Source organism: Mauremys reevesii, linkage group 2 (assembly GCF_016161935.1).
Source record: "Mauremys reevesii isolate NIE-2019 linkage group 2, ASM1616193v1, whole genome shotgun sequence".
Classification (NCBI taxonomy): Eukaryota; Metazoa; Chordata; order Testudines; family Geoemydidae; genus Mauremys; species Mauremys reevesii.
Genome location: NC_052624.1, coordinates 83,399,378 through 83,414,645, shown reverse-complemented (window position 1 = coordinate 83,414,645; position 15,268 = coordinate 83,399,378). Strand labels below are relative to the sequence as shown.

Genomic DNA, 15,268 nt, shown 5'->3' with positions numbered 1-15,268 from the left:
TCTTCCATGGCCTAGCTCTCTAGCCAGGTCACTTAAAAGTTCAGATCCCTTCCAGGATAACAAAAGATCCAACTGTAAATTCAAAATAAATCTCTAAAACTAATAACTTCTTCTGTCCCTCTCAGGCCACTCTACACCCTTCTGCTTTGCATCTACTCCTGAGCCCTACACAGTTTCTTGTAGGCTGCTCCTTCCCCAGCAGGATTCCCCACATTGCCTCTCTTCTCCAGGGATCACAGGACCTTAACCTGATCCCTGTGGGTCTCTTCTAGCCTGACTTCCCCAGGGCTTTCCTAGGAAAGGAACCCTCTTTATTCCTCTCTCATGAATCTCATCCCTCTGACCTGAGTTCAGCTCTGTTTAAATTGTCATCTGCAGCTGGGGTCAGTCATTCTGATTAAGCTCCATCACACCCAGCTGGGATCACTAGTTACCCCTAAGTTGCTAGACCACGGTCAAGGTTGAGTCCATCTAGCCAGCCTCTGACAGGCCAAATGAGCATTCTCTTGTAGCACCAAAAAAATGTATAAGCTGAGCTTATAAAAGGTCATGCAGTCCTAACTGCTTCAGTTCCTTTCTTTTTGTGGCTAGTTGTAAGTGGGGAGACTTCCTCTCAGCTCAGAGTGATTCTGGGTTGTATGTTTTCTTAACCTCAGAGTTCCTTTGTTAGTGGTTGGTTGTTTTTTTGCTTCTATAGTTTAGGTAAATCCATGGCATGACACATAGGTTTTTAAACTGGTCTCTGGGTTAGCTACTGGAGTGGCTGATGTAGTTTCCAAGGGTCTAAGTAAGGCTGGATATAAGTGGTGTGCATTATTCTCCTCCATGTTGCCTGAGGTGAATTCTTGCACCTACTGTTTATTCGGCCTGGAAAAAACTGCATGTGTACATAAAGCAGAAGGAACACTATATTCAAGGGCAAATATTGCATAGGATTCATACGGTTACTAAGATATCCTGCCCCATCTATAGTGGGCGCCATCAATAGGGAGGTCCTGGGGCTTGAGAAGGGGACCTAAATGGGGAGGACTTGAAGGTTCAGCTAAGTGAATTTCAATCAGCAAGCGAGCACACAATTGATTCCTTGTGAATTCAATTGCATGGTTTAGTTCACGAACACCAAAATGGACTGAATCTTGCAGGGTTCAGTCAGTCCTACTAAGATAAGGACTAGAGCAGGATGGTTTTGTTTGTTTTTGTTTTTTAAGGTGAGCTTTATTGACCTGCAGAGAAATGTTGCATGGACACACTTCATGAATTAAAATATCAAATTAGATTATAATAAGGCTTGATGCATTTTAAAAAAACTCTAATATAAAATGTAAATAAATGGCTAAAAATTGCTTATATCCTTTCAGCTTTAAGGCATTGACTTACAAATCCAGCCTCAAGGTCCCAGCACCAGCAGTAGTTCACAAATCTGACAAAGCAAGCACGAATAAAATCTCCCACCAGGATGGTTACATAGGTCACCAGAATATCAGACACAGTGAGTCTTACAAATTCCTGCAATTGAACACAAGGAAAGAGAAATTAGCTACTATAATTTAAGTGGTGCATGATAAGACTGTATCCTCCCTTCACCTGTTTCTCTCCACGAGAGACCTTTAAACAGAATAGAAGTTGGGTCTTTTCCTTGTCTTCTGACTTTTGGTAATACTTGCCATCTGTGTGTTTCAAGAAGCACAGGCTGCATTACAGCCACCAACTATCAATTGCTGGCTGGCCTTCTTGGTCTAATTTTGATTATTTAGGTCTAATTTCAGTTGTTCTGTTCTCATTATGGTTGTTTGGCTTTAGAGTGCAGATGCTGGGCGCCGTTGGTGGGATGTGATATACAGGAGGTCATACTAAGGCCAGAAGGGACCACCAGATCATCTAAATTCTGTGGCTCCCGTATGTATTGTTTGCAGTGTTGTAACTGTGTTTGGCCCAGGATATGAGAGACAGAAGTTGGGTGAGGTACATCTCTACCCCGATATAACACAAATTCAGATATAATGCGGTAAAGCAGCGCTCTGGGGGGTGGGGCTGCGCACTCCGGCGGATCAAAGCAAGTTTGATATAACGCGGTTTCACCTATAATGCGGTAAGACTTTTTTTTTAGGGTCCCGAGGACAGTGTTATATCAAGGCAGAGCTGTATTATCTTTTTAGTGGGACAACTTCTGCTGGTGAAGGATACAAACTTTCGAGCTCCCCAGAGCCTCTTTTAGAAGTCTGGGAAAGCTAATCAGATTGTCAGAGCTAAATACAAGGTGGTACTGATTGTTAAGCATAAGGAGTTAACACACACTGCAAGAAACCACTCAAAATGAAGTGGGCAGGTAACACCTCTGCAGTCATAGCACAAAGGAGAGTTAGTGGATTACAGATTTGTTGTAATGAGACATAAAATCAGGGTCTCTGCTAGACACACAAAAAATCATGGACTCGATAGAGGTTTTTTTTTATGAATTTGGGCTCCCTAGCTCATTTTTTTTTTAAGGTGTTGTGCAGGTTTCCTTTGAGGATGAGGACTGAGAGGTCCAATATACAGTGATTGCTTTGTGAGAAGTGTTCACCCACAGGTGATATACCGGTTTTGTCTTGCATTATTTATCTGTGTGAGTTCATTTGAGAGCATAGTGATTGTCTCATTTCCCCTGCATAGTTGCTGGGGCATTTGATGCACTGGATGAGGTACACTGTATATTATGATAGGCTTGTGTAGGACCCAGGGATCTTGAAAGGTGTGTTGTGGGGGGTGGGTAAATATGTCTGCAGGTTTTGCATGTGGTGTTATGGCAGGGGCTAGTGGCACTTTGAGTTGGTGGGGCCTGGTCTGTGGAGAGCTTGCTTCAGATGATGAGGTTGTGGGGGTTGTTTTGAAGACCAGGAGAGGGAGTTCTGGAAAGATTTATTTCAGGATGTGGTTCCCATCAAGTATGGGTTGTAATTGTTTGATACCTTGTATGCAGGGGTGGCTCTAGACCCCAGCGCACCAAGCAGGCGCTTGGGGCGCCGTTCGGGGGCGGCTTGCTTCTCTTGAGCTCTCGCGCGTATGCGGCGGGGTCCACGGGCGGGGGGACGGCGGACCGCCGACACGCATGCATGACGCAGGCGCTCGTCCCGGGGTCCCGGGGACGCGTGACCTGCCGCGCATGCCGCGCAGGAGAGAGCCGGAAGAAGCCGGGGAAGCGGAGGGACGCGCGGCGCGCGCGGCGGCGCCGCGCTGGGGGCAGCGGGCAGCGCCAGAGCCGCCCCTGCTTGTATGGGCTCCAGTGTGGGGTGGTGGTTGACAACTAGGGATGTGTGGTCAGTGGCTTTTTTGCTGTATTGAAGCAGGTTCTGTGGGGAATTAGAGTGGTCTGTTCCATGATGTGATCTACTTCTCTGGTGTACTGTCCTTGTTTCAGTGAAGGTGGTTTTAAGCCAATAGAAGTTGGTTCAGTAAAAGATATTGCCTCACCCACCTTGTCTCCCTTATACATTGTGATCCTAGGAAATAAGAGCAGGTCCAGTGCTAATCTAAAACATACGCATGCTGAGGTGGTTATTTCTGATTTACCACATAGCTTTCTGCAAACGTGCTCACAGAAAGCTCTGAATTTAATGAGGCTTACCCCATAAACTGTTCTGTTATGAATTTCATTTCCCAAACAAATTGTGCTAAAACTTCTTTACAATTTGTTGGTTGATTTCAGAGCCTCCCCCATATTGCACTATAGCTACTCTTTATGTTATATACTGGGTGAAAGGTGAAACATAGTGAATAATATTAAATTAGAAGCTACTCTTTAATGTATGACCAAACTGATAATATAGTCTATATCACCAATTGCAATAGCTTCCAGTTTTGGCTGCTCAGTGTTTCTGAAAACCAGCCTTCTTGAAAGTATCTCAAGCTGGATACTTGGTGGCCACTCCTGAAAATTTTGCCCCAAATGTTGAGAGCAAAACATTGAGTTGGGAACTGAGCCAGGAATAGAGCCTGGGTCTCATGACAGCCCGTGCTCTGCCCACAAGATCAACCTCCTTTCATAGAGCTTCATTTGTGAGGGGAGGAATGCCTGTAATTTCTTCTGTCAGTGGTAGCTTGAGTGCTTCCATAAGCTCTGAGGAGGTATTTGGCTCTTTGCAGGCCCTGTGCTGTACATCAGTGCTGCTGCTACTGCATGGAAGTTTTTTAAAGCACCCCATATTGCAGGCCTGCACAACGTGCGGCCCGCGTGGGCTCACTGTGCTGCGGCAGGGGAGGGAGGCGGGCTGAGGAGGCAAGTGGGTGGGCAGTGGCGGAGGGCGGAGGTGAGCTGGCGGCAGGGGAGGGGGGCTGAGGAAGCGGGCGGGCAGTGGCGAGGGGGCAGGTGAGCCGGCGGCCGACCCCAGCTCACTGCCGCTTCGCCTGCACCGCAACAGGTAACCTGGGGGTGCACAGGGGAACCACTCCCCACCCCAGATCACCTCTGCCTCAGTCTCCCTGGGCCTGAGTGCGAAGCCGCCGCTTGCTTCTCAGCCCTCCCAGGCTTCCTGCGTGAACAGCTGATTCGCGGGAAGCAGGGGGGCTGTGAGCTTGGCCTGACCCGGTGCTCCAGGCGCTGCGCGGCAACAGTGTGGCCCGGCTCCAGCCAGGCGGTGCGGCTGTAGTGCCGCCAGCCATCTCCAGGCAGCGCGGTAAGGGGACAGGGAGCGGGGGGGGGGTTGGATAGAGTGGGGGAGTTGGGGCCTTGATAGGGGTTGGGGCGGTCAGAGGGCAGGGAACAGGAGGGTTGAATGGGGGCAGGGGTCCCCGGGGGGCCATCAGGAAGGAGGGGGAGGGTGGATGGGGTGGCGGGGGGCAGTCAGGGGCAGGGGTTCCAGGGGCAGTTGGATGGGGCAGGGGGCCATAAGGAATGAGAGGAGGAGTTGGATGGGGCAGCGGGGGGCAGTCAGGAGACAGGGAAGGGGGGTGGATGGGGCAGGGGTCCCGGGGTGTGTGTCAAGGAACGCGGGGGGTTGGATGGGGCAGGAGTCCCAGGGGGGCAGAGGCAGACCACAACCCCTTTGTGGGGTGAGGAGGGAACTGGTTGTTAAGATTTTGGCAGCTCATCACTAGCCGGGGAAGGATGGTGGGCTGAGGAGGCGAGCGGGTGGGCAGTGGCGGGGATGAGTAGGTGAGCTGGGGAGGGGCTGAGAAGGCAAGCAGGGGGCAGGTGAGCCGGGGGCGAGGTGGGTGGCTGAGGAGGCGAGCGGGGGGTGGGGGGCTGAGGAGGCGAGCAAGGAGTCGGTGGCTGACCTGGTCTACTGATCTGGTCTGGCTCCCATCCCGTCTCCAGGGGTTGCAGCTGTCTGGAGGTGCCTGCCTTCCATGCCTTCCTCAGTCACACCTCATTCATTCAATAGGGCAACTGATTACAAAGTGGGGGGAAGATCTTATTCTACTTCCAGCAAAAAGACATTTTTCTTTTACCTTAATTATACTACCTTAAGGGCCTGCTATAACATATTACCAAGGTTCAATACCGCTGTTTCGGCGGGACAGTGCTGGGGAAGGAGGGTTTGTTTCCGTGGGGTGGGCGGTGCTTGGGGGGTGGGGTTTGTTTCAGCGGGCTGGGTGGTGCTGGGGGGAGGGTTCGGCAGGGCCGGGGAGGAGGGGTTCGGCCCTCAGCTGTTTTCTTTGGAGTAATATGGCCCTCACCACTTTACGAGTTGTGCAGGCCTGCTATATTGGTCATTTGGGCAGAAAACTTCAAAGACTTGGTAAAATTAAAAACAACGAAAAAAGACTCCGCTAAGAAACTTCTACATATTATCATAGCCAAAGTCCCCAAAACTGCTTACAATGCCCACAGTTGTCTCCCAGCAAGGACCTCTAGGCACATCTGCGGGATCAATAGGAGGTGGAGTAACCGCACTGTCATTTGTTGCAGATGAATTATAGTAGCTAAGCAGGGTCCAGTGTGTGATGTTCTTTATCACTACTTCTTCAGTCAGCTAAAACAGAAGAGACACATGCAGCTGAAAACCTCTAGTGTTGGGCCTAAACGAATACACCAGGTCAGAGTACACCTACATGTAGGGCAAATTCAGGCTCCAGCCCAAATCCAGATAGGCCCAAGCTGTACAGTTCTTAATCTATCTACCGTGGCTACCACCATGATATGTAGGTGCCATCTTTAATATACCGGTAAATAGTGACCTACAACAAATGTAGCCTCTGGGTTCCAACACGAGCAGTAGCTCACAAAGCAAAGAATAATAGCATCTGGGCGTATCTATGTAGAAACCTAGTGTGCAGCAAGCCAAGCTGTGAATTTACAGCACGCTATCCTGCCATGCACTAATTGGCTGTGTGGGCCCTGCTACTGCACACACAATTTTGTAGTGCATTTGAAACGGGAGTACTAGATGAGTCCTAGGGAACACATTCTATTTCCCTTTTTATCAGGATGGATAGCAGGTTGATGATTGATAGAGATGGTTCCAGTCTCCCCTGCCATATAGAACCACTGCAGCTCAGGATATAACTAATCTTTTTCATTACAATTGAAAAGTTACTAGGGCTTAAGAGGTGCCTAGGCCTTGTGTTTTGCTGTGGAAGGGTGGATATTTGCCTTCACTGAAAGCACTTTTTTAAACAGGTCATGTGTGAATGGAGAAAGCTAGAAATAAGGTTTGAATGAATAAAAAGTTGCCTTTGCAGAGCCTGCTGCTGGCAGTGCTCATATTAGGCCTGATTCTGATACCCTTGCTCATGCTAATTAGCACCTTACTCCATGGGCGGCTCTCTGGTTGTGAACAGGATTTCTTCTGTGGTAAGATTGTATGCAAGGTGAGTAAAGGCATCAGAATCTGGCCACTGTTAACAGAAAAATTGCACTGTTGTGGATGTTTTTCACAAGGATTCAGAGGGAGTCTGATTTTTCACATTTATGATTGCTCACTTTATCATTTTCAGGGCAGAATAAACTTTCCAGATTCACTTTATTGTTCTCAATTTAAAATGCTTTTCAGTGGATCATTTTTAGACACTTATCCCCTTCTATGCTCTTTATCAGCCAGCAACACTCTAATAGGAAAACTTTAAAGATAGATATAAAAATTATAACTGAGGTGGCGCATTAGTAGAAACTGCCAACAGTGTCAGATAAAAATATTCAAATTGTTCTAATCTTCAGCAATTACAGAAGACAATCCCTCTGTTTACATATATACCTTTTTATATACATATGAATGGGGAAAAAAAATCAGTAATATCCTATTGCCAGGGAGCCTTTTGTTCATGTTAGCTATAAGAATTCTAGAACATATGAGTCTTGTTTTATCTTTCATTGTAGTGCTGCTTACCTTTTCATTGACATCATCCATTAGGGCCAATAAAAAGGTATAGAGGTTCCCAAGAAACAGAGCAAAGATACGTCCCAGCTGCCATTTCAATCCAATGCGAGGATGATACTCCTCTAAGGCAGCAATGGTTTCAAACAGTGGAGGACAAAACATTCCTAGCAAGGACATAACAATTTCAACCTGCCAAATGAGGATATTGCTGTTAATAACAACAACAATGTTATTTTCAGCACTTATCAAAATAGGTCTTATAGTATTTCATATATCAAGGCCACTTCACTTCCTATGAAGAGGAAGCTGACATCTCTTTTCAGAGTCTGCAATTTTCCATTAATGCAGGTCAGGAAATGTATTAACATATACGGTATATAGTGCTGAAACAGTTATGCTATATGGTAGCATGTCACCAAATTAGTCCCTGCTCCTTATTAACAAAGTCCAATTACAGTAATAAGGCTTAAACAGTGACAAATCTGCACAATTCAGCGACTGCAGGCAGTTAGTCAGCAAGTGATTGGAGCTTTTGATGGCCTTGTGAAGGTGTTTTGAGCTGAAATGACTTCAATTCCTGGCATATCTAATTACTTTACCTCCTACAGTCCCAGAATCTGAATAACCTGGGATGACTTGTGTATTTTGCCAGGACACTTATGTTGTTATGTTGGATGAGGTCAACAGAAGATGCTCCTGTGACCCCAGTCCTGTGAGGAGCTTACTTAACCACAACTCCCTTTTTACTTTAAGGAGAGCTGAGGCCTTTCAGAATGAGGTCCAATGGTCCTATTTTTATGTAGCAAGAATATCATAGAAATTAAGCTATCAGCTTGTGCATAAAATCTTTTTTTTTTTAAATGAGTGTCGCCTTCACAATTTTAAGAATGTTGCTGACTAGGATGGAAATATATCTGGAACTCAGTTTTCTTATGAAAACAGCAGTGATGCACAAATTGTGCCCTTGGTCACATACATGTACAACACTGAGTTTAAGAAGAGTTGCATTTGTGTAGTCCCTGACAGAATATACAGGTTTTTCTAGTACCTACCTTACTGAGAGAGGAAACACTGGCCAGAAGTTGGGCATCAGGAATGTCTCTTTTTTTTTCTTTTGGGAAAAATTCCATGAGATCTTAAAATATCAGCAGAAAAGCCTCAGAGGCTACAGCTGGTTGAAATTTTTCTGAGGGAACATTTCTGTTGGAAAATGCTGATTCAACTAAATTGAAATGTTTTGCAGGAATGTGTCAATTTTGTCAAAATTCTCACAGGAGATGATCTAAACATTTAGTTTGGACTTCATCATTTCAACTTTTATATATTATAACAAAAGCTGAAATGAAGTTGAAATGAAACATTTTGATAAGGTTACAACACATTCAGGAATACTTCATTCTGTGAAAAATTCCAAGATTTCAACTTTTTGCCTTAAAATGTAACAAAACCAAATTTCCCATGAGGTGGAGATTCTATTTTTCAACCAGATCTATCAGCAATGGACAGAAGGGATCTTCATTTAACTTTTTATCTGAAGGGAGGGCACCTCTAACAGTCAAGGGACCCTTCTAGTACAATACTGCATCTCAATTCCCGGTGTGAGACGTGGGGTAAAATTTTCCAAAGCACCTAAGTCACGTAAGCCCCATTGAAAATGAATGGGACTTAGTTACTTAAGTCTATGTTATGTCTACACTGGGGCTGAGGGGAGAGAACAACCTTGTGGCAGAAAGTCTCAGCGCCTGGATCAACTGACTCAGGCCTGTATGGTTCAGGCTGTGGAGCTAAAACATAACAGTGTAGACGTTCCTGCTTGAGCTGGAATCTGAGCTCTGAAATCTAGCAAGGTGTGTAGGTCTCAGTACCTGGGCTCCATGCCAAGCAGAAATGTCTACATAGCTATTTTTTTGCCCTGTACCACAAGCCCAAGATTCAAACTCTGAGACTTACTCCCCCCACCCCATATTAGATGTACACTTTGGTGCTTTTGAACATTTTAACCTTAATCCTGATGTGCGACTTGAACCCACAATCTTTTGTTTTAGCAGCTATCTTCATGCTAACAATTACACTTCTTTCCAAGGAAAGTCAATATTACAGAAAATCAGAAACAAACTCTTCTTACCTCATTTCTTTCATACCAGCTAATGTTTGGCATTTTTGAAAAAGTCTGGGACCGTTTAACCACAAAATAAATTAGGTAGCCACTTCCACACAAGCAACATATGATAAGCACGTTCGCCAGAACCCGAAGGAATCTTCTCAGATGGATGTTCTCATCCTTGTTACTTTCTTCCTCATCCACAATAGACTCCTTTATAAGTAGATACATTTAAAGAATTGTAGCAGATACATAGATTCATTGAGTTTAAAACCAGAAGGGACCATTAGATCATCTACTTCGACTTCCTGTCTATAACAGGTTATAGAATTTCATCCAGTTACCCCATGCTGCTGTTGAGGATGATGCCTTGTGTTTGACTAAAGCACATCTCCCAGAAAGGCATCCCATCTTCATTTGAAGACATCATGAGATGGAGAATTCACTTCCCTGGGAAGTTTGTTACAATATTCCAGTAGTTAATACCTTTACTATTAAACATTTATCCTTCATCTTCCAGCCATTGCTTCTCATTATGCCTTTCTCTACTAGGTTAAAGAACAGTTTAGTACCCTTTTCTCCCCATAAAGGTACTCATAACCTGTAATCAAGCCACTTCTCAATCTTATTTTTGAGAGCTATGACTGTGAAATCATGGCTTTTTGGACATCTAATAAATTTTTTAAAGAATGCCTAATTTTCATTCATATTTTTATGTTTAAAGATTTCCTCTCAATTTCACTCAATTTTTCTCAGCTTTGGGAAAAATTTGGACTTTTCTGAAGCATATATTTCTGGTTGGGTTGCCTGGATTGAATGTAATCAGATCATGATTAGTAGTCTCTAGGCAACCACCAACTTCCAGTCCAGGAATGAAATTGTCTTTTTGTGTCATAGTGAGGTCCATAATTAAGTTTCTTCTCATTGGGTACAATACTACTTGCATTGGAAAATTTTCTATAAATATATTTTTTAGAAACTCTGTTATACTACTGGTCACATGGAACCTTCACCATACGTCTCCCATAACACAATTTTTCTTTTCACACATTATAGCTGGGTGTTCAGGGGTAACTCATCCTGTTCTCTAGTTTGATTTGGTGGTCCGTAACAGATCCCCACCAGTACCCATTCCTGTCCTTTGTTAGTTAGCATATTAATCCAAACGCATTCAAGATCCTGCTCTTCTGAGTTATCAACTAAAAAGGTGTCATTAATGTAAAGTGCCGCCCAATTTTACCCACTCTGACCTTCCTAAACAGATTGTAACCAGTGATTTTTAACATTCCAATTATATCAAATTTCTTCTCATCAATGAGAATTCCAATTCCTCTTGCTTGTCGCCCAGACTCCTAGCATTGGTATCTAAGCAACTGAAAAATATCTTTCCTTCAGATTCTTTGTCACATTAGTTCAGTTTGTTCTCCACAATCTGAGTTTGAGTTTGTACCACATTTGCCTTCTTAGCACCCTCCCCTTGCCTTATCAGACCACTTGTGGAATTTGTGTTTTCAAAACCAGGGAGATTACTGTCCAAGATGTTTGCTTAGATTATAGCTGAGTAAAGCCATTCTTTCAAAGCATTACAAGGGATTTTCCCCACACTTGATCTTTTTTTAAAAGCCACTTACCCTGACTTGATGTTGCATTTTTCTGAATTGTTAGGATCCTAAATCTTCCCTACCTACCTGCTTACCTATACAATAAAGGAAATGGTCCAGGCTTTTCAGGATTGAGCCAAAAGAAATTAAAAACAACCCCCCTCGCTACTTGGCAGCCTGAGCCAGTAATTTTCTCTGGAGAGTACCCAAAAGTTTTACCAGCTTCAAGGATGAACTTTTCAACAGCAAATATTAAAATAAAGAAGACTAAAATGACTAATGCAAGCACTCCAGATGCTGTTTGTCTACTGTTAGACATTATAAGCCCTAAATCTAATACACCTTTAAAACTGGCTTTTCTGTTGGAGCAAAGATCCTTCCATTTTTATCTATGCTTGATGCACATGTCACCTCCCTCCTTCTCAAAAGTCTTACTTTGAATGTGAGTAATGCAGAGGATTAAGTTCAAGAAATTCAAGGACTTTGATGTAGGATTCAGCTCAAGAATTTGTATTTTAGGAAATTGAACATCACCTTTAATTACTGACTTCTCCTTCCACAATGATCTATGCAGTTGGTTTTCTCAGTGTGTAAAACCATTTCAGGTGTGCTGATACCTAAATTGCTCTTTGCTCCTCTCAAGAATGCTAGAAATGTTTTACCCAATCCATTTTATATTGGGCTCTTCCATGCACGGAGTTCATCTTAGCTGGCTGACTTTTATTGAAACTTTGTTACATGGGAAAAAAATGGCTTTTTGACCAAAATGTTAATGAAAATTTTCCATAACTCCAAAGCTGAATTTTTTGGGGGGTAACAATGTACAGTTAAAAATTAATCTTTTTGGTTTGGTTTTCAGTAAAAGTGTTGAGTGTTTGCTTTTCAAAACCAAAAATGGTTAGCAATGCCTGATGTGTTAAAATAGAAAATGGTTTTGAAAAATTGACAACTTTTTTCCATTTTTGTCTTCTGGATTTTTATTGAAAAACCAAAACTTTTAATGGGATATTATTTTTTTTCCTGCATATAACTGGCATTTTTCAAAAAGTTCTACAGTGGATCTTCTCAATAATTGCTTTCTCCATAACAATTTTCTTCGGAATTAATACAATATGGGCCAACCTTTGTTCTCAACTAGACCAGTATAAATTCACAATCATAGAATCATAGAATTCAAGATCAGAAGGGACCATTATGATCATCTAGTCTGACCTCCTGCAAGATGCAGGCCACATAAGCCGATCCACCCACTCCTTAGCAAGCGACCCCTGCCCCATGCTTCGGAGGAAGGCAAAAAACCTCCAGGGCCATTGCCAATCTTCCCTGGAGGAAAATTCCTCCCGACCCCAAATATGGCGGTCAGCTGAACCCCGAGCATGTGGGCAAGACTCTCCAGCCAAACCCTCTGGAAAAGGTTATATCATACCATTGACCCATTGTACTATTTACCAGTGTGGCACTGACTCCATTAACATCAGTAGAGTTATTGTGATTCACACCAGTATAACTGAATCAGAATCAGCTGGTATTGCGTAACATGATAGCAAAGACCCAAATGCAAATGTACACAAACTCCTTGTCTGTCTCCTTTTCCCATAAACATGTGTAAGCAGAGTCAGGATGAGATCTACCCTGACATCTGGTGGTACATTATGAGGAGGCAAAAGGATTTTTTAATGTGCATGCATTGTTGGAAAAAACACACCACTTAGCATAACACACACAGCATGGGATGGTTATTTTTTTTACAATCCCCCCCATTTTCTTTTTGTTGGGGGGGGGAGGAAAAAAAAAAAAAAGTATACCTTAATTAATTGTGAGAGACTGAGAGACTTTTAACAAAAAAAAAAAAAACAACCTACATTAAATAGTACTTGCTAGCCAAGGACATGGGTTCCAAAACCCAAGTGAAGAGAGAGAGGGGACTGGTGTGTGTACCTGATGATATGGGCCCTTTGAGAGCCTGGGAACACCAATTTGCTCCTCCTCTCTCCCCACTGTTAAAGGAGCTAATTTTTTTTCCTTTTTTAGTCTATCTTAGGTTGCTGACTGACCTGAACATTGGGCCCATTGGCACTGGGGCTCTCCTACTACATGTTTGAATCACTAAGAGCTGAAGTCACTAAAAGACTAAAGTTACTGAGCGGGAAATCACTGAGTGCTGTGTTTAGTAAGTAGCAGTAGCAGAGATCTAAGCAGCTGCAGCTGTGGGAAGCACGTTGGAGCAGCCCATGAAACAGTGAGCAGTGTGGAGCGTTTTGCGGGGATGGCTGGCGTGGTTCACGGGTGAAGGAGCGAGGCGCGGCTGGGTGTGGTGGTGAGTCCTGGTGAAGGCTGCAGCAGAGAACTCAGAGGGCAGAGGGCGGCAGCCGGCCCCTGGCCACGTGAGTGTCCCTTTACACCCTGTGCTCCCCATCCCCCCCCCACACCTGGGGGAGGAACTCTGATATAAAACTGAACTCTCTGGGTGGCACTTGACAGAGACTGAGACTTTGGGTTGTTTGTTGTTGGGGTGATTGATTGGACCCTTAAGACAGGACAGTGCCAAATGTGTATGTGGGGGGTTTGCTTCTTGGTTTGTTTCCTTTATTTAAAAGGATTTTTTTGACTGGGACTGGACTTGCGTGGGCAGTATTGGGGCCTATTGCCCCCTGGAGTAGTGGTAGGTGGTAGTCACTGGTCACTGGGGGGGGGGGTTGGGCATTGTTTTGTTGTGTGTTGAATGGGAATGAACCCGACCCTGAACCCCTGCCTTGTTGCCAACTCAGAGGGGCAGAAGGGTTACACATGTATTAAGCTAAACAAAGAATTTTTGCCAAATCCCCTTCATTCAAGTTCAGCTTGTATACTGGCAGATTGTGAGAGTTATATTAGAAATAAAAACAAACACAACCTCTATATTGGTATTAGAGCTGGGCTCCAAACCAGATCCTTGGATCTGAATCCCATTGGATTTAGGAAAGTTCATATTAATGCATCATGGCTAGGGCTAATCTCTCTTAGAACATAGGAACTTAGAATCACCATGGTTAATCATTTTGTCCCAGGGGGCACCTTGGGATGTTATATAGATATCCAGGTTATTGTCTAATTTTTCCCCTTTGAAATTCTGCTAAGGTGGATTCTGGTAGCATCTCCCCTGTAGAGAAAGCGTATGCCATTTGGATATTACCTTGAAGCTGGTTGTAATAGATGCAAATTTGTTGTCTGCGGTCTCTGGGTTGCCAATGAGGTAATCCCAGCTAGTGAACATTTTCCAGCTGAAAGTGAAATTGTTGTCATCTCCATCTCCTGTGTTTTCGTTGGCATTTCTGGCCATCCTGTGTGAGGACATAAATGGCAATGTGTTTACTTGCAGTATATTATTCAGCCACTAGATGCCCCTGTGTGCTATACAGAAATTCAGACAAGTTGTGATTCCTGGTAAATAAGGAAAACAAAGCTGGGACTCAAGTTATGTGGCAGTATCTGCTTTGTGTCTGATAGTAGCTGTTTTCTTTAAATAAACACCTCTGGTTTAAGGAGGGCTGAGTCCATATATCATGATGCAGATCCACTATTCATTACAAGATGATAGCTATATTGGAGGATTTTTAATAACAGTAACTTCAATGAAATTTAGGAGGATTCATAAATGGACCAGGAGAGGAATTATTTGTATAGTGTCTAGCACAATAGGGTTCTGGTTCATGTCTAGGCACTGTGACAATACAAATAAATATCACCCTCATCATCAAACTGTCTGTGCTATTTTCCATGCTATTTAGATTAAGAAAAACAAATTTCTGGTGCTGTCAGATATACCAGCTACAACATGATGTTCCAGAGAGATTTCAATGGTTACACAATGCTGGAGTAGAGTAATATTGTAAATGTACAGCACATCTGAGTGTCTGGATACATTTCTGTGCCTCATTCCAACAAAGGACTCAAGATTTTGTGTGCACTGAATAGCAACATGCCTGTTTCAATAAACATAAAAATCCATTTGGCTTACACTTTCCTATGGGGAGGAAGGGTAGTCTTGTGGTTAACTCACATGATGTGGAGTCAGCAAATAGTCTGTTCAAAAGCAGGAATAGAACTTCTTTCTGTGTGACCACAGGCAAATCACTTAACTCTGTGCCTGTAATTCTCCATCTGTGAAATGAGGTCAATAACGTCTATCTCCAGTGTTTTGGGAGGCTAAATTAAATCTTTCTGAGATCCTTGACTAGAAGGTGATAGATTAGTGCAAAACTTTATTATTCTGCCCAATGCAGATTGGTTTG

At 43.7% G+C, this 15,268-nt stretch overlaps 1 protein-coding gene across 1 annotated transcript in view; it reads right to left on the bottom strand.

Annotated features, from left to right (window-relative positions):
- The window catches only part of TMC2 (transmembrane channel like 2), a 55,434-nt gene that overhangs the window by 16,540 nt on the left and 23,626 nt on the right, over window positions 1-15,268 (bottom strand). Inside the window, exons 10-14 of the mRNA XM_039525503.1 lie at window positions 14,170-14,317; window positions 9,421-9,609; window positions 7,305-7,484; window positions 5,799-5,951; window positions 1,378-1,506 (exon numbers count right to left, since the gene is read on the bottom strand). Of these exons, the coding sequence (XP_039381437.1) occupies window positions 1,378-1,506; window positions 5,799-5,951; window positions 7,305-7,484; window positions 9,421-9,609; window positions 14,170-14,317 (799 nt within the window). The remainder of the gene's footprint in view (window positions 1-1,377; window positions 1,507-5,798; window positions 5,952-7,304; window positions 7,485-9,420; window positions 9,610-14,169; window positions 14,318-15,268) is intronic.